The sequence below is a fragment of the Oncorhynchus clarkii genome, unplaced genomic scaffold (assembly GCF_045791955.1).
Source record: "Oncorhynchus clarkii lewisi isolate Uvic-CL-2024 unplaced genomic scaffold, UVic_Ocla_1.0 unplaced_contig_11374_pilon_pilon, whole genome shotgun sequence".
In the NCBI taxonomy this organism is placed as follows: Eukaryota; Metazoa; Chordata; class Actinopteri; order Salmoniformes; family Salmonidae; genus Oncorhynchus; species Oncorhynchus clarkii.
The window spans coordinates 107,501-130,000 of NW_027257974.1; the positions used below are offsets into that span (position 1 = coordinate 107,501).

The 22,500-nt window shown below is 52.1% G+C and overlaps 1 protein-coding gene across 1 annotated transcript in view; it reads left to right on the forward strand.

The window, feature by feature from the left end:
- Positions 1-22,500, forward strand: part of LOC139394359 (paired box protein Pax-5-like) — an 89,519-nt gene that overhangs the window by 20,262 nt on the left and 46,757 nt on the right. Inside the window, exons 3-5 of the mRNA XM_071142407.1 lie at positions 6,706-6,903; positions 7,376-7,440; positions 13,400-13,522. Coding sequence (XP_070998508.1) covers positions 6,706-6,903; positions 7,376-7,440; positions 13,400-13,522 — 386 coding nt within the window. The remainder of the gene's footprint in view (positions 1-6,705; positions 6,904-7,375; positions 7,441-13,399; positions 13,523-22,500) is intronic.

Consider the following 22,500-nt stretch of genomic DNA (forward strand, 5'->3'; position numbering starts at 1 on the left):
AGAGAGGGGAAGAGAGGGGGAGAGAGGGAGAGAGAGGGAGACGGGGTACCAGAACTCTTGGTCAAGACAACAGAGAGGGGAAGAGAGGGGAAGAGAGGGGAAGAGAGGGGGAGAGAGGGGGAGAGAGGGAGACGGGGTACCAGAACTCTTGGTCAAGACAACAGAGAGGGGAAGAGAGGGGAAGAGAGGGGAAGAGAGGGGGAGAGAGGGAGACGGGGTACCAGAACTCTTGGTCAAGACAACAGAGAGGGGAAGAGAGGGGAAGAGAGGAGGAGAGAGGGGGAGAGAGGGAGACGGGGTACCAGAACTCTTGGTCAAGACAACAGAGAGAGGAAGAGAGGGGAAGAGAGGAGGAGAGAGGGGGAGAGAGGGAGACGGGGTACCAGAACTCTTGGTCAAGACAACAGAGAGGGGAAGAGAGGGGAAGAGAGGAGGAGAGAGGGGGAGAGAGGGAGACGGGGTACCAGAACTCTTGGTCAAGACAACAGAGAGGGGAAGAGAGGGGAAGAGAGGGGAAGAGAGGGGGAGAGAGGGGGAGAGAGGGAGACGGGGTACCAGAACTCTTGGTCAAGACAACAGAGAGGGGAAGAGAGGGGAAGAGAGGAGAAGAGAGGGGGAGAGAGGGAGACGGGGTACCAGAACTCTTGGTCAAGACAACAGAGAGGGGAAGAGAGGGGAAGAGAGGAGGAGAGAGGGGGAGAGAGGGAGACGGGGTACCAGAACTCTTGGTCAAGACAACAGAGAGAGGAAGAGAGGGGAAGAGAGGGGAAGAGAGGAGGAGAGAGGGGGAGAGAGGGAGACGGGGTACCAGAACTCTTGGTCAAGACAACAGAGAGGGGAAGAGAGGAGGAGAGAGGGGGAGAGAGGGAGACGGGGGAGGTACCAGAACTCTTGGTCAAGACAACAGAGAGGGGAAGAGAGGAGAAGAGAGGAGGAGAGAGGGGGAGAGAGGGAGACGGGGTACCAGAACTCTTGGTCAAGACAACAGAGAGGGGAAGAGAGGGGAAGAGAGGGGAAGAGAGGGGGAGAGAGGGGGAGAGAGGGAGACGGGGTACCAGAACTCTTGGTCAAGACAACAGAGAGGGGAAGAGAGGGGAAGAGAGGAGAAGAGAGGGGGAGAGAGGGAGACGGGGTACCAGAACTCTTGGTCAAGACAACAGAGAGAGGAAGAGAGGGGAAGAGAGGGGAAGAGAGGAGGAGAGAGGGGGAGAGAGGGAGACGGGGTACCAGAACTCTTGGTCAAGACAACAGAGAGGGGAAGAGAGGAGGAGAGAGGGGGAGAGAGGGAGACGGGGGAGGTACCAGAACTCTTGGTCAAGACAACAGAGAGGGGAAGAGAGGAGAAGAGAGGAGGAGAGAGGGGGAGAGAGGGGGAGAGAGGGAGACGGGGTACCAGAACTCTTGGTCAAGACAACAGAGAGGGGAAGAGAGGAGGAGAGAGGGGGAGAGAGGGAGACGGGGGAGGTACCAGAACTCTTGGTCAAGACAACAGAGAGGGGAAGAGAGGAGGAGAGAGGGGGAGAGAGGGAGACGGGGGAGGTACCAGAACTCTTGGTCAAGACAACAGAGAGGGGAAGAGAGGAGAAGAGAGGAGGAGAGAGGGGGAGAGAGGGAGACGGGGTACCAGAACTCTTGGTCAAGACAACAGAGAGGGGAAGAGAGGGGAAGAGAGGGGAAGAGAGGGGGAGAGAGGGGGAGAGAGGGAGACGGGGTACCAGAACTCTTGGTCAAGACAACAGAGAGGGGAAGAGAGGGGAAGAGAGGGGAAGAGAGGGGGAGAGAGGGAGACGGGGTACCAGAACTCTTGGTCAAGACAACAGAGAGGGGAAGAGAGGGGAAGAGAGGAGGAGAGAGGGGGAGAGAGGGAGACGGGGTACCAGAACTCTTGGTCAAGACAACAGAGAGAGGAAGAGAGGGGAAGAGAGGAGGAGAGAGGGGGAGAGAGGGAGACGGGGTACCAGAACTCTTGGTCAAGACAACAGAGAGGGGAAGAGAGGGGAAGAGAGGAGGAGAGAGGGGGAGAGAGGGAGACGGGGTACCAGAACTCTTGGTCAAGACAACAGAGAGGGGAAGAGAGGGGAAGAGAGGGGAAGAGAGGGGGAGAGAGGGGGAGAGAGGGAGACGGGGTACCAGAACTCTTGGTCAAGACAACAGAGAGGGGAAGAGAGGGGAAGAGAGGGGAAGAGAGGAGGAGAGAGGGGGAGAGAGGGAGACGGGGTACCAGAACTCTTGGTCAAGACAACAGAGAGGGGAAGAGAGGAGGAGAGAGGGGGAGAGAGGGAGACGGGGGAGGTACCAGAACTCTTGGTCAAGACAACAGAGAGAGGAAGAGAGGGGAAGAGAGGAGGAGAGAGGGGGAGAGAGGGAGACGGGGTACCAGAACTCTTGGTCAAGACAACAGAGAGGGGAAGAGAGGGGAAGAGAGGGGAAGAGAGGGGGAGAGAGGGAGACGGGGTACCAGAACTCTTGGTCAAGACAACAGAGAGAGGAAGAGAGGGGAAGAGAGGGGAAGAGAGGGGGAGAGAGGGAGACGGGGTACCAGAACTCTTGGTCAAGACAACAGAGAGAGGAAGAGAGGGGAAGAGAGGAGGAGAGAGGGGGAGAGAGGGAGACGGGGTACCAGAACTCTTGGTCAAGACAACAGAGAGGGGAAGAGAGGGGAAGAGAGGGGAAGAGAGGGGGAGAGAGGGAGAGAGAGGGAGACGGGGTACCAGAACTCTTGGTCAAGACAACAGAGAGGGGAAGAGAGGGGAAGAGAGGGGAAGAGAGGGGGAGAGAGGGGGAGAGAGGGAGACGGGGTACCAGAACTCTTGGTCAAGACAACAGAGAGGGGAAGAGAGGGGAAGAGAGGGGAAGAGAGGGGGAGAGAGGGAGACGGGGTACCAGAACTCTTGGTCAAGACAACAGAGAGGGGAAGAGAGGGGAAGAGAGGAGGAGAGAGGGGGAGAGAGGGAGACGGGGTACCAGAACTCTTGGTCAAGACAACAGAGAGAGGAAGAGAGGGGAAGAGAGGAGGAGAGAGGGGGAGAGAGGGAGACGGGGTACCAGAACTCTTGGTCAAGACAACAGAGAGGGGAAGAGAGGGGAAGAGAGGAGGAGAGAGGGGGAGAGAGGGAGACGGGGTACCAGAACTCTTGGTCAAGACAACAGAGAGGGGAAGAGAGGGGAAGAGAGGGGAAGAGAGGGGGAGAGAGGGGGAGAGAGGGAGACGGGGTACCAGAACTCTTGGTCAAGACAACAGAGAGGGGAAGAGAGGGGAAGAGAGGAGAAGAGAGGGGGAGAGAGGGAGACGGGGTACCAGAACTCTTGGTCAAGACAACAGAGAGGGGAAGAGAGGGGAAGAGAGGAGGAGAGAGGGGGAGAGAGGGAGACGGGGTACCAGAACTCTTGGTCAAGACAACAGAGAGAGGAAGAGAGGGGAAGAGAGGGGAAGAGAGGAGGAGAGAGGGGGAGAGAGGGAGACGGGGTACCAGAACTCTTGGTCAAGACAACAGAGAGGGGAAGAGAGGAGGAGAGAGGGGGAGAGAGGGAGACGGGGGAGGTACCAGAACTCTTGGTCAAGACAACAGAGAGGGGAAGAGAGGAGAAGAGAGGAGGAGAGAGGGGGAGAGAGGGAGACGGGGTACCAGAACTCTTGGTCAAGACAACAGAGAGGGGAAGAGAGGGGAAGAGAGGGGAAGAGAGGGGGAGAGAGGGGGAGAGAGGGAGACGGGGTACCAGAACTCTTGGTCAAGACAACAGAGAGGGGAAGAGAGGGGAAGAGAGGAGAAGAGAGGGGGAGAGAGGGAGACGGGGTACCAGAACTCTTGGTCAAGACAACAGAGAGAGGAAGAGAGGGGAAGAGAGGGGAAGAGAGGAGGAGAGAGGGGGAGAGAGGGAGACGGGGTACCAGAACTCTTGGTCAAGACAACAGAGAGGGGAAGAGAGGAGGAGAGAGGGGGAGAGAGGGAGACGGGGGAGGTACCAGAACTCTTGGTCAAGACAACAGAGAGGGGAAGAGAGGAGAAGAGAGGAGGAGAGAGGGGGAGAGAGGGGGAGAGAGGGAGACGGGGTACCAGAACTCTTGGTCAAGACAACAGAGAGGGGAAGAGAGGAGGAGAGAGGGGGAGAGAGGGAGACGGGGGAGGTACCAGAACTCTTGGTCAAGACAACAGAGAGGGGAAGAGAGGAGGAGAGAGGGGGAGAGAGGGAGACGGGGGAGGTACCAGAACTCTTGGTCAAGACAACAGAGAGGGGAAGAGAGGAGAAGAGAGGAGGAGAGAGGGGGAGAGAGGGAGACGGGGGAGGTACCAGAACTCTTGGTCAAGACAACAGAGAGGGGAAGAGAGGAGGAGAGAGGGGGAGAGAGGGAGACGGGGGAGGTACCAGAACTCTTGGTCAAGACAACAGAGAGGGGAAGAGAGGAGAAGAGAGGAGGAGAGAGGGGGAGAGAGGGAGACGGGGGAGGTACCAGAACTCTTGGTCAAGACAACAGAGAGGGGAAGAGAGGAGAAGAGAGGAGGAGAGAGGGGGAGAGAGGGAGACGGGGGAGGTACCAGAACTCTTGGTCAAGACAACAGAGAGGGGAAGAGAGGAGGAGAGAGGGGGAGAGAGGGAGACGGGGGAGGTACCAGAACTCTTGGTCAAGACAACAGAGAGGGGAAGAGAGGAGGAGAGAGGGGGAGAGAGGGAGACGGGGGAGGTACCAGAACTCTTGGTCAAGACAACAGAGAGGGGAAGAGAGGAGAAGAGAGGAGGAGAGAGGGGGAGAGAGGGAGACGGGGGAGGTACCAGAACTCTTGGTCAAGACAACAGAGAGGGGAAGAGAGGAGGAGAGAGGGGGAGAGAGGGAGACGGGGGAGGTACCAGAACTCTTGGTCAAGACAACAGAGAGGGGAAGAGAGGAGAAGAGAGGAGGAGAGAGGGGGAGAGAGGGAGACGGGGGAGGTACCAGAACTCTTGGTCAAGACAACAGAGAGGGGAAGAGAGGAGAAGAGAGGAGGAGAGAGGGGGAGAGAGGGAGACGGGGTACCAGAACTCTTGGTCAAGACAACAGAGAGGGGAAGAGAGGGGAAGAGAGGAGGAGAGAGGGGGAGAGAGGGAGACGGGGGAGGTACCAGAACTCTTGGTCAAGACAACAGAGAGGGGAAGAGAGGAGGAGAGAGGGGGAGAGAGGGGGAGAGAGGGAGACGGGGGAGGTACCAGAACTCTTGGTCAAGACAACAGAGAGGGGAAGAGAGGAGAAGAGAGGAGGAGAGAGGGGGAGAGAGGGAGACGGGGGAGGTACCAGAACTCTTGGTCAAGACAACAGAGAGGGGAAGAGAGGAGAAGAGAGGAGGAGAGAGGGGGAGAGAGGGAGACGGGGGAGGTACCAGAACTCTTGGTCAAGACAACAGAGAGGGGAAGAGAGGAGGAGAGAGGGGGAGAGAGGGGGAGAGAGGGAGACGGGGGAGGTACCAGAACTCTTGGTCAAGACAACAGAGAGGGGAAGAGAGGAGAAGAGAGGAGGAGAGAGGGGGAGAGAGGGAGACGGGGTACCAGAACTCTTGGTCAAGACAACAGAGAGGGGAAGAGAGGGGAAGAGAGGGGAAGAGAGGGGGAGAGAGGGGGAGAGAGGGAGACGGGGGAGGTACCAGAACTCTTGGTCAAGACAACAGAGAGGGGAAGAGAGGAGGAGAGAGGGGGAGAGAGGGGGAGAGAGGGAGACGGGGGAGGTACCAGAACTCTTGGTCAAGACAACAGAGAGGGGAAGAGAGGAGGAGAGAGGGGGAGAGAGGGGGAGAGAGGGAGACGGGGGAGGTACCAGAACTCTTGGTCAAGACAACAGAGAGGGGAAGAGAGGAGGAGAGAGGGGGAGAGAGGGGGAGAGAGGGAGACGGGGGAGGTACCAGAACTCTTGGTCAAGACAACAGAGAGGGGAAGAGAGGGGAAGAGAGGGGAAGAGAGGGGGAGAGAGGGGGAGAGAGGGAGGTACCAGAACTCTTGGTCAAGACAACAGAGAGGGGAAGAGAGGGGAAGAGAGGGGAAGAGAGGGGGAGAGAGGGGGAGAGAGGGAGGTACCAGAACTCTTGGTCAAGACAACAGAGAGCTTTAGACTGGCACTGTAGTCCACCACTATAGTTAGATTTAGTAATGGGTGGTGTTTATATAGTCCACCACTATAGTTAGATTTAGTAATGGGTGGTGTTTATATAGCCCACCACTATAGTTAGATTTAGTAATGGGTGGTGTTTATATAGTCCACCACTATAGTTAGATTTAGTAATGGGTGGTGTTTATATAGCCCACCACTATAGTTAGATTTAGTAATGGGTGGTGTTTATATAGGTAACCATCACCACTCATCTCTTGTTTCAAACGTAAAAATAGTTTAAAGTTTCATCGAGGCCCTCTCTCTCTCCTCTTCCTCCCTCCCTCCTCTTCCTCCCTCCCTCCCTCCCTCCCTCCCTCCTCTTCCTCCCTCCTCTCCCTCCCTCCCTCCCTCCCTCCCTACCTCCCTCCCTCTCTCCCTCCTCTCTCTCCCTCCCTGCCTCTCTCCCTCCTCTCTCTCCCTCCCTCCCTCTCTCCCTCCCTCCCTCCCTCCTCTCCCTCCCTCCCTCCCTCCCTCCCTCCCTCCCTCCCTCCCTCCCTCCCCTTCCTCCGAAACCAATCAGCGTGTCCTTCTCCTTTTGATTGACAGGTCCAACCACAGCTGTTGACCAATCCGTGTGTCCCCTCTGCCCTCAGGTACTATGAGACAGGAAGTATCCGTCCCGGGGTGATTGGAGGATCCAAACCAAAGGTTGCTACACCCAAAGTGGTGGATAAGATCGCCGACTACAAACGCCAAAACCCCACCATGTTCGCCTGGGAGATACGAGACAGACTATTGGCTGAGAGAGTGTGTGACAACGACAGTGTTCCCAGTGTCAGCTCTATCAACAGGTACGTAGCAGAGTGTGTGGGGGGGTAGGGGTCAGGGTGGGGGGGGGGGGGGGGGGGGGGTGGGGTGTAGGGACAGAGATGGGTAGTGAGGACAGAGAGGGGTAGTGAGGACAGAGAGGGGTAGTGAGGACAGAGAGGGGTAGTGAGGACAGAGAGGGGTAGTGAGGACGGAGCTCAGTAGCTCAGCTTCAGCTCAGTAGTGCAACACCATGATACGATGACAACTGTTTCTTTCCCCTGAGAAGAGAGAGAGAGAAAGAGAGAAAGAGAGAGAGACAGAAAGAGAGAGGGTTTAAGGAGGGAGAATGGCAGAGAGAAAAGGGAAGAGAGGACTTGCATGAGCAGCCAAGCAGGAAGTGTAAGGCCCCTCTGCCATGTCAGCCTGCCTCAGCCACTTTACACACACACACACACACACACACACACACACACACACCACACAGTCTCTTACGTGGTTTGTATTGTCTTGTAGGATCATCAGGACTAAAGTCCAGCAGCCTCCGGGTCAGTCAGGACCTCTCTCTGCTCATAACCTGGGTAAGTCAGCCTTTATAGCTGCTAATAACCTGGGTAAGTCAGGACCTCTCTCTGCTCATAACCTGGGTAAGTCAGCCTTTATAGCTGCTAATAACCTGGGTAAGTCAGGACCTCTCTCTGCTCATAACCTGGGTAAGTCAGCCTTTATAACTGCTAATAACCTGGGTAAGTCAGGACCTCTCTCTGCTCATAACCTGGGTAAGTCAGGACCTCTCTCTGCTCATAACCTGGGTAAGTCAGCCTTTATAGCTGCTAATAACCTGGGTAAGTCAGGACCTCTCTCTGCTCATAACCTGGGTAAGTCAGGACCTCTCTCTGCTCATAACCTGGGTAAGTCAGGACCTCTCTCTGCTCATAACCTGGGTAAGTCAGCCTTTATAGCTGCTAATAACCTGGGTAAGTCAGGACCTCTCTCTGCTCATAACCTGGGTAAGTCAGGACCTCTCTCTGCTCATAACCTGGGTAAGTCAGCCTTTATAGCTGCTAATAACCTGGGTAAGTCAGGACCTCTCTCTGCTCATAACCTGGGTCAGTCAGCCTTTATAGCTGCTCATAACCTGGGTAAGTCAGGACCTCTCTCTGCTCATAACCTGGGTAAGTCAGCCTTTATAGCTGCTAATAACCTGGGTAAGTCAGGACCTCTCTCTGCTCATAACCTGGGTAAGTCAGCCTTTATAGCTGCTAATAACCTGGGTAAGTCAGGACCTCTCTCTGCCAATAACCTGGGTAAGTCAGCCTTTATAGCTGCTAATAACCTGGGTAAGTCAGGACCTCTCTCTGCTCATAACCTGGGTAAGTCAGCCTTTATAGCTGCTAATAACCTGGGTAAGCCAGGACCTCTCTCTGCTCATAACCTAGGTAAGTCAGCCTTTATAGCTGCTAATAACCTGGGTCAGTCAGGACCTCTCTCTGCTCATAACCTGGGTAAGTCAGCCTTTATAGCTGCTAATAACCTGGGTCAGTCAGGACCTCTCTCTGCTCATAACCTAGGTAAGTCAGGACCTCTCTCTGCTCATAACCTGGGTAAGTCAGGACCTCTCTCTGCTCATAACCTGGGTAAGTCAGCCTTTATAGCTGCTAATAACCTAGGTAAGTCAGGACCTCTCTCTGCTCATAACCTGGGTAAGTCAGCCTTTATAGCTGCTAATAACCTGGGTCAGTCAGGACCTCTCTCTGCTCATAACCTGGGTAAGTCAGGACCTCTCTCTGCTCATAACCTGGGTAAGTCAGGACCTCTCTCTGCTCATAACCTAGGTAAGTCAGGACCTCTCTCTGCTCATAACCTGGGTAAGTCAGCCTTTATAGCTGCTAATAACCACCTTAATAGTTGTTCATGATAACCCTATGCCACCCTTACAAGCCCCCCTACCCCCCCACTCTGTCTCTCCCACCTTCCACTCTCTCTTTCTCTTTCTCTCTCCCCATCCCTCCCTTCCTTCCTCTTGCTCTCCCCCTTCCTCTTCCTCTCCCCCTTGCTCTCTCCCCTCCTCTTCCTCTTTCCCTCCCTCCCTCCCTTCCTCCCCTCCTCTCCCTTCACCCCTCCACCTCCCTTCCTTCCTTCCTTCCTTCCTTCCTTCCTTCCTTCCTTCCTTCCTTCCTCTCAACCCTTCCTCCTCCTCTCCCCTCCTCTTCATCTCCCTCTTTCCCTCTCTCCCTCCCTCCTGCCCTCCACCCCCCCTCCCCCCCTCTCTCCCCTCTCCTCCTTCCCCCCTCCACCTCCTCTTCCTCCTTCCCCCCTCCACCTCCCCCTCCCTCCCTTCCCCCCCTTCCTCCCCCTCCACCTCCCCCTCTCCCCATTCCTCCCCTTCCTCCCCCCTCCACCTCCCCCCTCTCCCCCTTCCTCCCCTTCCTCCCCCCTCCAACTCTCTCTATCTGTGATGGCTGTTTTAGCCTCCAGTGGATTGTGTTTCAGTGTCTCTCAAATCTTCAGAATCACACTCCGTCACTTAATCTAAATTAATTTCACACACACACACACACACACACACACACACACACACACACACACACACCTCACTCTCAGATTACACAGATAAATGGTTTTGACTCCAGGGCGGAAAATTGAACATTTGGATTTGGAGAATAATGAAAATATTGGAGGATAAAATACGTTCGTTTCCTGAGAGAGAAAAAAAGAGAAGAGAACGAATGAGAAAATGTGATAATTGAAGTGATAAATCAACAGGAAGTAAAGAGATTCAATACATCTCCATGGTTACTGAACCAGGAACAGAGTTTCATTCTCCATGGTTACTGAACCAGGAACAGAGTTTCATTCTCCATGTGGTTACTGAACCAGGAACAGAGTTTCATTCTCCATGTGGTTACTGAACCAGGAACAGAGTTTCATTCTCCATGTGGTTACTGAACCAGGAACAGAGTTTCATTCTCAATGTGGTTACTGAACCAGGAACAGAGTTTCATTCTCCATGTGGTTACTGAACCAGGAACAGAGTTTCATTCTCCATGGTTACTGAACCAGGAACAGAGTTTCATTCTCCATGTGGTTACTGAACCAGGAACAGAGTTTCATTCTCCATGTGGTTACTGAACCAGGAACAGAGTTTCATTCTCCATGGTTACTGAACCAGGAACAGAGTTTCATTCTCCATGTGGTTACTGAACCAGGAACAGAGTTTCATTCTCCATGTGGTTACTGAACCAGGAACAGAGTTTCATTCTCCATGTGGTTACTGAACCAGGAACAGAGTTTCATTCTCCATGGTTACTGAACCAGGAACAGAGTTTCATTCTCCATGTGGTTACTGAACCAGAAACAGAGTTTCATTCTCCATGGTTACTGAACCAGGAACAGAGTTTCATTCTCCATGTGGTTACTGAACCAGGAACAGAGTTTCATTCTCCATGTGGTTACTGAACCAGGAACAGAGTTTCATTCTCCATGTGGTTACTGAACCAGGAACAGAGTTTCATTCTCCATGGTTACTGAACCAGGAACAGAGTTTCATTCTCCATGGTTACTGAACCAGGAACAGAGTTTCATTCTCCATGGTTACTGAACCAGGAACAGAGTTTCATTCTCCATGTGGTTACTGAACCAGGAACAGAGTTTCATTCTCCATGGTTACTGAACCAGGAACAGAGTTTCATTCTCCATGTGGTTACTGAACCAGGAACAGAGTTTCATTCTCCATGTGGTTACTGAACCAGGAACAGAGTTTCATTCTCCATGTGGTTACTGAACCAGGAACAGAGTTTCATTCTCCATGTGGTTACTGAACCAGGAACAGAGTTTCATTCTCCATGGTTACTGAACCAGGAACAGAGTTTCATTCTCCATGGTTACTGAACCAGGAACAGAGTTTCATTCTCCATGGTTACTGAACCAGGAACAGAGTTTCATTCTCCATGTGGTTACTGAACCAGGAACAGAGTTTCATTCTCCATGTGGTTACTGAACCAGGAACAGAGTTTCATTCTCCTCGGGATTTGTCGTTCTCTCTCTTTTTCTGTGGTTCTGTGGTTGATGTCTGTAGGGAGGGAGTTTCTATGTTTCTGTCATTGGTGCCTGTAGGGAGGTGCTGTGGTTCTGTGGTTCTGTAGTTCTGTAGGGAGGGAGGTTATGTTGTTCTGTAGGGAGGGAGGTTCTGTTGTTCTGTAGGGAGGGAGGTTCTTTGGTGTCTGTAGGGAGGGAGGTTCTTTCTCTATCTCTATGGCACCCTACTCCCTATATAGGTCACCACTTTAGACCAGAGCCCTATTCCCTATATAGTGCACTACTAGTGACCAGGGCCCTATTCCCTATATAGTGAACTACTAGTGACCAGAGCTCTATTCCCTGTATAGTGGTACTACTATAGACCAGAGCCCTATTCCCTGTATAGTGGTACTAATATAGACCAGGGTCCTATTCCCTATATAGTGGTACTAATATAGACCAGGGTCCTATTCCCTATATAGTGACCAGAGCCCTATTCCCTATATAGTGCACTACTATAGACCAGGGCCCTATTCCCTATATAGTGAACAACTACTGACCACAGCCCTATTCCCTCTATAGTGCAGTACTAGTGAACAGAGCCCTATTCCCTATATAGTGAACTACTTTAGACCAGAGCCCTATTCCCTATATAGTGAACTACTAGTGACCAGGGCCCTATTCCCTATATAGTGCACTACTAGTGAACAGAGCCCTATTCCCCATATAGTGCACTACTAGTGAACAGAGTCCTATTCCCTATATAGTGCACTACTAGTGAACAGAGCCCTATACCCTATATAGTGCACCACTTTAGACCAGGGCCCTATTCCCTATATAGTGGTACTACTAGTGAACAGAGCCCTATTCCCTATATAGTGCACTACTAGTGAACAGAGTCCTATTCCCTATATAGTGCACTACTAGTGAACAGAGCCCTATTCCCCATATAGTGCACTACTAGTGAACAGAGCCCTATTCCCCATATAGTGCACTACTAGTGAACAGAGTCCTATTCCCTATATAGTGCACTACTAGTGAACAGAGCCCTATTCCCCATATAGTGCACTACTAGTGAACAGAGTCCTATTCCCTATATAGTGCACTACTAGTGAACAGAGCCCTATTCCCCATATAGTGCACTACTAGTGAACAGAGCCCTATTCCCCATATAGTGCACTACTAGTGAACAGAGTCCTATTCCCTATATAGTGCACTACTAGTGAACAGAGCCCTATTCCCCATATAGTGCACTACTAGTGAACAGAGTCCACCCACTGACTTTGAATCATAATTATATTTAACAAGCACTACACAAATGACCCGCCAAGTAAGCAAACTTGTGTATTTCTATAATGAGGTGAATTTGGAGCGTATCCCGACTGGAAACTGCCTACCGTGGACTATTCAACTCCTTAGCCGTAACAACAAGAGGTTCAAACCATCCCAAAGTGGCTAGCTGTTCTGTACTAAAGGCTTACAATATCTAAATTATAAATTACGACTTTTTAAAACCAAGGGTTATTACCAATTTATGACAGTCCTGTGACAGTCCTACGTAGCGTTACGACCGACCTATGTCTTTTAGTTCAGAAGGTTACAAGACATTATGTGTGATACGGTGTTTAGACGTTATGAGCGCCCTATGCACCGTTATGTAGCATTATGTAGCGTTATGTCATGTTATGCGCCGTTATGTAGCATTATGTAGTGTTATGTAATGTGTGTAGCATTATGTAGCATTATGCAGTGTTATGTCATGTTATGTGCCGTTATGTAACATTATGTAGGATTGTGGAGTGTTATGTAGCATTATGTAGTGTTATGTAACAGTATGTAACATAAAGTAGCTTTATGTAGCATTATGTAGTGTTATGTAGCGGTATGTAGTGTTATGTAGCATTATGTGGTGTTATGTAGCATTATGTAGTGTTATGTAGCGGTATGTAGTGTTATGTAGCGGTATGTAACATAATGTAGCAGTATGTAGTGTTATGTAGCGGTATGTAACATAATGTAGCATTATGTAGTGTTATGTAGTGTTATGTAGCAGTTTGTAAGGTTATGCAGCATTATGTAGCATTATGTAGCATTATGTAGCATTATGTAGTGTTATGTAGCGGTATGTAACATAATGTAGCATTATGTAGTGTTATGTAGCATTATGTAGTGTTATGTAGCATTATGTAGTGTTATGTAGCGGTATGTAAAATAATGTAGCATTATGTAGTGTTATGTAGCGGTATGTAACATAATGTAGCATTATGTAGTGTTATGTAGCAGTTTGTAAGGTTATGCAGCATTGTGTAGTGTTATGTAGCATTATGTAGTGTTATGTAGCATTATGTAGTGTTATGTAGCGGTATGTAACATAATGTAACATAATGTAGCATTATTTAGTGTTATGTAGTGTTATGTAGCAGTATGTAAGGTTATGCAGCATTATGTAGCATTATGTAACATAATGTAGTGTTATGTAGTGTTATGTAGCATTGTGACCCATGTCCTAACTTTCCACAGCGTCGTCGGTAGCGTCGACACAGGTTTCTGCGGTGACCAGTGACTCGGCTGGCTCCTCCTACTCCATCAGCGGCATTCTGGGAATCAGCTCAGCTAACGACGGGAAGCGGAAGAGAGACGATGGTGAGAGACGGTGTGTGTGTGTGTTCGGTCTTCTCTGATGGAGTGGAGAGAGTTACAGCTGATCAGCCAGGTCACACCAGACCCAAGGCCGTATTCCACGTTCCTTCAGGTCTGCAGGACGTCGGGAGATGAGTTCAAAACCGTCCGCTAGAGGCGACGATGAGAGCTCGTTTCTCAACCATTAGGAATTAAATGCCTAAAGTTTACCGTCAAGTTGGGGGGGGATAACCCTTACATTTAACCATCGAGTTGGGGGGGGGGATAACCCTTACATTTAACCATCGAGTTGGGGGGGGGGATAACCCTTACATTTAACCATCGAGTTGGGGGGGGGGGGGGATAACACTTACATTTAACCATCGAGTTGGTGGGGGGGGGGGGGGGGAGATAACCCTTACATTTAACCATCGAGTTGGGGGGGGGGGATAACCCTTACATTTAACCATCGAGTTGGGGGGGGGGGGGGGGGATAACCCTTACATTTAACCATCGAGTTGGGGGGGGGGATAACCCTTACATTTAACCATCGAGTTGGGGGGGATAACCCTTACATTTAACCATCGAGTTGGGGGGGGATAACCCTTACATTTAACCATCGAGTTGGGGGGGGGGGGAGGGGATAACCCTTACATTTAACCATCGAGTTGGGGGGGGGATAACCCTTACATTTAACCATCGAGTTGGGGGGGGGATAACCCTTACATTTAACCATCGAGTTGGGGGGGGGATAACCCTTACATTTAACCATCGAGTTGGGGGGGGGGGGTAACCCTTACATTTAACCATCGAGTTGGGGGGGGGGGGGATAACCCTTACATTTAACCATCGAGTTGGGGGGGATAACCCTTACATTTAACCATCAAGTTGGGGGGGGATAACCCTTACATTTAACCATCAAGTTGGGGGGGGATAACCCTTACATTTAACCATCGAGTTGGGGGGGGGGATAACCCTTACATTTAACCATCGAGTTGGGGGGAGGGGATAACCCTTACATTTAACCATCGAGTTGGGGGGGGGATAACCCTTACATTTAACCATCGAGTTGGGGGGGGGGGGGATAACCCTTACATTTAACCATCAAGTTGGGGGGGGATAACCCTTACATTTAACCATCGAGTTGGGGGGGGGGATAACCCTTACATTTAACCATCGAGTTGGGGGGGGGGATAACCCTTACATTTAACCATCGAGTTGGGGGGGGGGATAACCCTTACATTTAACCATCGAGTTGGGGGGGGGGATAACCCTTACATTTAACCATCGAGTTGGGGGGGGGGGGGGGGATAACCCTTACATTTAACCATCAAGTTGGGGGGGGATAACCCTTACATTTAACCATCGAGTTGGGGGGGGGGGGGATAACCCTTACATTTAACCATCGAGTTGGGGGGGGGGGGAGGGGATAACCCTTACATTTAACCATCGAGTTGGGGGGGGATAACCCTTACATTTAACCATTGAGTTGGGGGGGGGATAACCCTTACATTTAACCATCGAGTTGGGGGGGGATAACCCTTACATTTAACCATCGAGTTGGGGGGGGGGGATAACCCTTACATTTAACCATCGAGTTGGGGGGGGGGGGGGATAACCCTTACATTTAACCATCGAGTTGGGGGGGGGATAACCCTTACATTTAACCATCAAGTTGGGGGGGGATAACCCTTACATTTAACCATCGAGTTGGGGGGGGGGATAACCCTTACATTTAACCATCGAGTTGGGGGGGGGGGATAACCCTTACATTTAACCATCGAGTTGGGGGGGGGGATAACCCTTACATTTAACCATCAAGTTGGGGGGGGATAACCCTTACATTTAACCATCGAGTTGGGGGGGGGATAACCCTTACATTTAACCATCGAGTTGGGGGGGGGGATAACCCTTACATTTAACCATCGAGTTGGGGGGGGGGGGATAACCCTTACATTTAACCATTGAGTTGGGGGGGGGGGATAACCCTTACATTTAACCATCGAGTTGGGGGGGGGATAACCCTTACATTTAACCATCAAGTTGGGGGGGGATAACCCTTACATTTAACCATCGAGTTGGGGGGGGGGGATAACCCTTACATTTAACCATCGAGTTGGGGGGGGGGGATAACCCTTACATTTAACCATCGAGTTGGGGGGGGATAACCCTTACATTTAACCATCGAGTTGGGGGGGGGGGATAACCCTTACATTTAACCATCGAGTTGGGGGGGGGGGATAACCCTTACATTTAACCATCGAGTTGGGGGGGGATAACCCTTACATTTAACCATCGAGTTGGGGGGGGGGGGGGGGGGGGATAACCCTTACATTTAACCATCGAGTTGGGGGGGGGGGATAACCCTTACATTTAACCATCGAGTTGGGGGGGGGGGATAACCCTTACATTTAACCATCGAGTTGGGGGGGGGGGATAACCCTTACATTTAACCATCGAGTTGGGGGGGGATAACCCTTACATTTAACCATCGAGGGGGGGGGGGATAACCCTTACATTTAACCATCGAGTTGGGGGGGGGGGATAACCCTTACATTTAACCATCGAGTTGGGGGGGGATAACCCTTACATTTAACCATCGAGGGGGGGGGGGATAACCCTTACATTTAACCATCGAGTTCGAGGGGGGGGGGATAACCCTTACATTTAACCATCGAGTTGGGGGGGGGGGGGGGGGGATAACCCTTACATTTAACCATCGAGTTGGGGGGGGGGATAACCCTTACATTTAACCATCGAGTTGGGGGGGGGATAACCCTTACATTTAACCATCGAGTTGGGGGGGGGATAACCCTTACATTTAACCATCGAGTTGGGGGGGGGGGGGGGGATAACCCTTACATTTAACCATCGAGTTGGGGGGGGGGATAACCCTTACATTTAACCATCGAGTTGGGGGGGGATAACCCTTACATTTAACCATCGAGTTGGGGGGGGGATAACCCTTACATTTAACCATCGAGTTGGGGGGGGGGATAACCCTTACATTTAACCATCGAGTTGGGGGGGGATAACCCTTACATTTAACCATCGGGGGGGGGGGGATAACCCTTACATTTAACCATCGAGTTGGGGGGGGGGGGGGGGGGATAACCCTTACATTTAACCATCGAGTTGGGGGGGGATAACCCTTACATTTAACCATTGAGTTGGGGGGGGGATAACCCTTACATTTAACCATCGAGTTGGGGGGGGGATAACCCTTACATTTAACCATCGAGTTGGGGGGGGGGGGATAACCCTTACATTTAACCATCGAGTTGGGGGGGGGGGGGGGGGGATAACCCTTACATTTAACCATCGAGTTGGGGGGGGGGGGGGGGGGATAACCCTTACATTTAACCATCGAGTTGGGGGGGGATAACCCTTACATTTAACCATCGAGTTGGGGGGGGGGGATAACCCTTACATTTAACCATCGAGTTGGGGGGGGGGGGGGGGGGGGGGGATAACCCTTACATTTAACCATCGAGTTGGGGGGGGGGATAACCCTTACATTTAACCATCGAGTTGGGGGGGGATAACCCTTACATTTAACCATCGAGTTGGGGGGGGGATAACCCTTACATTTAACCATCGAGTTGGGGGGGGGGATAACCCTTACATTTAACCATCGAGTTGGGGGGGGGGGATAACCCTTACATTTAACCATTGAGTTGGGGGGGGGGGATAACCCTTACATTTAACCATCGAGTTGGGGGGGGGATAACCCTTACATTTAACCATCAAGTTGGGGGGGGATAACCCTTACATTTAACCATCGAGTTGGGGGGGGGGGATAACCCTTACATTTAACCATCGAGTTGGGGGGGGGGGATAACCCTTACATTTAACCATCGAGTTGGGGGGGGATAACCCTTACATTTAACCATCGAGTTGGGGGGGGATAACCCTTACATTTAACCATCGGGGGGGGGGGATAACCCTTACATTTAACCATCGAGTTGGGGGGGGGGGGGGGGGGGGATAACCCTTACATTTAACCATCGAGTTGGGGGGGGGGGATAACCCTTACATTTAACCATCGAGTTGGGGGGGGATAACCCTTACATTTAACCATCGAGTTGGGGGGGGATAACCCTTACATTTAACCATCGAGTTGGGGGGGGGGGATAACCCTTACATTTAACCATCGAGTTGGGGGGGGGGGGGGGGGGGGATAACCCTTACATTTAACCATCGAGTTGGGGGGGGATAACCCTTACATTTAACCATCGAGTTGGGGGATAACCCTTACATTTAACCATCGAGGGGGGGGGGGATAACCCTTACATTTAACCATCGAGTTGGGGGGGGGGGATAACCCTTACATTTAACCATCGAGTTGGGGGGGGGGATAACCCTTACATTTAACCATCGAGTTGGGGGGGGGGGATAACCCTTACATTTAACCATCGAGTTGGGGGGGGGGATAACCCTTACATTTAACCATCGAGTTGGGGGGGGGGGATAACCCTTACATTTAACCATCGAGTTGGGGGGGGGTAACCCTTACATTTAACCATCGAGTTGGGGGGGGATAACCCTTACATTTAACCATCGAGTTGGGGGGGGGGGGGGGGGGGATAACCCTTACATTTAACCATCGAGTTGGGGGGGGGGATAACCCTTACATTTAACCATCGAGTTGGGGGGGGAATAACCCTTACATTTAACCATCGAGTTGGGGGGGGGATAACCCTTACATTTAACCATCGAGTTGGGGGGGGGGATAACCCTTACATTTAACCATCGAGTTGGGGGGGGGGGGGGGGGGGGATAACCCTTACATTTAACCATCGAGTTGGGGGGGGGGATAACCCTTACATTTAACCATCGAGTTGGGGGGGGGGGGGGGGGGGGGGATAACCCTTACATTTAACCATCGAGTTGGGGGGGGGGGGGGGGGATAACCCTTACATTTAACCATCGAGTTGGGGGGGGGGATAACCCTTACATTTAACCATCGAGTTGGGGGGGGGATAACCCTTACATTTAACCATCGAGTTGGGGGGGGGGGGGGGGGGATAACCCTTACATTTAACCATCGAGTTGGGGGGGGGGATAACCCTTACATTTAACCATCGAGTTGGGGGGGGGGATAACCCTTACATTTAACCATCGAGTTGGGGGGGGGGATAACCCTTACATTTAACCATCGAGTTGGGGGGGGGGATAACCCTTACATTTAACCATCGAGTTGGGGGGGGATAACCCTTACATTTAACCATCGAGTTGGGGGGGGGATAACCCTTACATTTAACCATCGAGTTGGGGGGGGGATAACCCTTACATTTAACCATCGAGTTGGGGGGGGGGGGATAACCCTTACATTTAACCATCGAGTTGGGGGGGGGGATAACCCTTACATTTAACCATCGAGTTTACATTTAACCATCGAGGGGGGGGGGGATAACCCTTACATTTAACCATCGAGTTGGGGGGGGGGATAACCCTTACATTTAACCATCGAGTTGGGGGGGGGGATAACCCTTACATTTAACCATCGAGTTGGGGGGGGGGGATAACCCTTACATTTAACCATCGAGTTGGGGGGGGGGATAACCCTTACATTTAACCATCGAGTTGGGGGGGGGATAACCCTTACATTTAACCATCGAGTTGGGGGGGGGGGGGGATAACCCTTACATTTAACCATCGAGTTGGGGGGGGGGATAACCCTTACATTTAACCATCGAGTTGGGGGGGGGGATAACCCTTACATTTAACCATCGAGTTGGGGGGGGGGGGGGGGGGGGGGGGATAACCCTTACATTTAACCATCGAGTTGGGGGGGGGGGGGGGGGGATAACCCTTACATTTAACCATCGAGTTGGGGGGGGGGGGGGATAACCCTTACATTTAACCATCGAGTTGGGGGGGGGGATAACCCTTACATTTAACCATCGAGTTGGGGGGGGGGGGGGATAACCCTTACATTTAACCATCGAGTTGGGGGGGGGATAACCCTTACATTTAACCATCGAGTTGGGGGGGGGGGGGGGGATAACCCTTACATTTAACCATCGAGTTGGGGGGGGGGGGGGGGGATAACCCTTACATTTAACCATCGAGTTGGGGGGGGGGATAACCCTTACATTTAACCATCGAGTTGGGGGGGGGGGGGATAACCCTTACATTTAACCATCGAGTTGGGGGGGGGGGGGATAACCCTTACATTTAACCATCGAGTTGGGGGGGGGGGGGGGGGATAACCCTTACATTTAACCATCGAGTTGGGGGGGGGGATAACCCTTACATTTAACCATCGAGTTGGGGGGGGGATAACCCTTACATTTAACCATCGAGTTGGGGGGGGGATAACCCTTACATTTAACCATCGAGTTGGGGGGGGAATAACCCTTACATTTAACCATCGAGTTGGGGGGGGGGATAACCCTTACATTTAACCATCGAGTTGGGGGGGGGGGGGGGGGGAATAACCCTTACATTTAACCATCGAGTTGGGGGTGGGGGGGGGGGGGGGGATAACCCTTACATTTAACCATCGAGTTGGGGGGGGGGGGGGATAACCCTTACATTTAACCATCGAGTTGGGGGGGGGGGGATAACCCTTACATTTAACCATCGAGTTGGGGGGGGGGATAACCCTTACATTTAACCATCGAGTTGGGGGGGGGGGGGATAACCCTTACATTTAACCATCGAGTTGGGGGGGGGGATAACCCTTACATTTAACCATCGAGTTGGGGGGGGATAACCCTTACATTTAACCATCGAGTTGGGGGGGGGGATAACCCTTACATTTAACCATCGAGTTGGGGGGGGGGGATAACCCTTACATTTAACCATCGAGTTGGGGGGGGATAACCCTTACATTTAACCATCGAGTTGGGGGTGGGGATAACCCTTACATTTAACCATCGAGTTGGGGGGGGGGGGGGGGATAACCCTTACATTTAACCATCGAGTTGGGGGGGGGGGGGGGATAACCCTTACATTTAACCATCGAGTTGGGGGGGGTAACCCTTACATTTAACCATCGAGTTGGGGGGGGGGGGGGGATAACCCTTACATTTAACCATCGAGTTGGGGGGGGGGGGTAACCCTTACATTCAACCATCGAGTTGGGGGGGGGGATAACCCTTACATTCAACCATCGAGTTGGGGGGGGGGGGATAACCCTTACATTTAACCATCGAGTTGGGGGGGGATAACCCTTACATTTAACCATCGAGTTGGGGGGGGGGGGGGGGATAACCCTTACATTTAACCATCGAGTTGGGGGGGGGATAACCCTTACATTTAACCATCGGGGGGGGGGATAACCCTTACATTTAACCATCGAGTTGGGGGGGGGGGGGGGGATAACCCTTACATTTAACCATCGAGTTGGGGGGGGGGGGGGGGGGGGGGGGGGGATAACCCTTACATTTAACCATCGAGTTGGGGGGGGGGATAACCCTTACATTTAACCATCGAGTTGGGGGGGGGGGGGGGGGGGGGTAACCCTTACATTTAACCATCGAGTTGGGGGGGGGGGGATAACCCTTACATTTAACCATCGAGTTGGGGGGGGATAACCCTTACATTTAACCATCGAGTTGGGGGGGGGGATAACCCTTACATTTAACCATCGAGTTGGGGGGGGGGGGTAACCCTTACATTTAACCATCGAGTTGGGGGGGGGGGATAACCCTTACATTTAACCATCGAGTTGGGGGGGGGATAACCCTTACATTTAACCATCGAGTTGGGGGGGGGGGGGATAACCCTTACATTTAACCATCGAGTTGGGGGGGGGGGATAACCCTTACATTTAACCATCGAGTTGGGGGGGGGGATAACCCTTACATTTAACCATCGAGTTGGGGGGGGGGATAACCCTTACATTTAACCATCGAGTTGGGGGGGGGGATAACCCTTACATTTAACCATCGAGTTGGGGGGGGGGGGGGATAACCCTTACATTTAACCATCGAGTTGGGGGGGGATAACCCTTACATTTAACCATCGAGTTGGGGGGGGGATAACCCTTACATTTAACCATCGAGTTGGGGGGGGGGGATAACCCTTACATTTAACCATCGAGTTGGGGGGGGATAACCCTTACATTTAACCATCGAGTTGGGGGGGGGGATAACCCTTACATTTAACCATCGAGTTGGGGGGGGGGATAACCCTTACATTTAACCATCGAGTTGGGGGGGGATAACCCTTACATTTAACCATCGAGTTGGGGGGGGGATAACCCTTACATTTAACCATCGAGTTGGGGGGGGATAACCCTTACATTTAACCATCGAGTTGGGGGGGGGGGATAACCCTTACATTTAACCATCGAGTTGGGGGGGGGGGGGGGATAACCCTTACATTTAACCATCGAGTTGGGGGGGGGATAACCCTTACATTTAACCATCGGGGGGGGGGATAACCCTTACATTTAACCATCGAGTTGGGGGGGGATAACCCTTACATTTAACCATCGAGTTGGGGGGGGATAACCCTTACATTTAACCATGGAGTTGGGGGGGGGGGGGGGGGGGGGGGGGATAACCCTTACATTTAACCATCGAGTTGGGGGGGGGGGGATAACCCTTACATTTAACCATCGGGGGGGGGGGATAACCCTTACATTTAACCATCGAGTTGGGGGGGGGGGGGGGGGGATAACTCTTACATTTAACCATCGAGTTGGGGGGGGGGGGATAACCCTTACATTTAACCATCGAGTTGGGGGGGGATAACCCTTACATTTAACCATGGAGTTGGGGGGGGGGGGGGGATAACCCTTACATTAACCATCGAGTTGGGGGGGGGGGGGGGGGGGGGATAACCCTTACATTTAACCATCGAGTAACCATCGAGGGGGGGGGGGGGATAACCCTTACATTTAACCATCGAGTTGGGGGGGGGGGGGGGATAACCCTTACATTTAACCATCGAGTTGGGGGGGGGGGATAACCCTTACATTTAACCATCGAGTTGGGGGGGGGATAACCCTTACATTTAACCATCGAGTTGGGGGGGGGGATAACCCT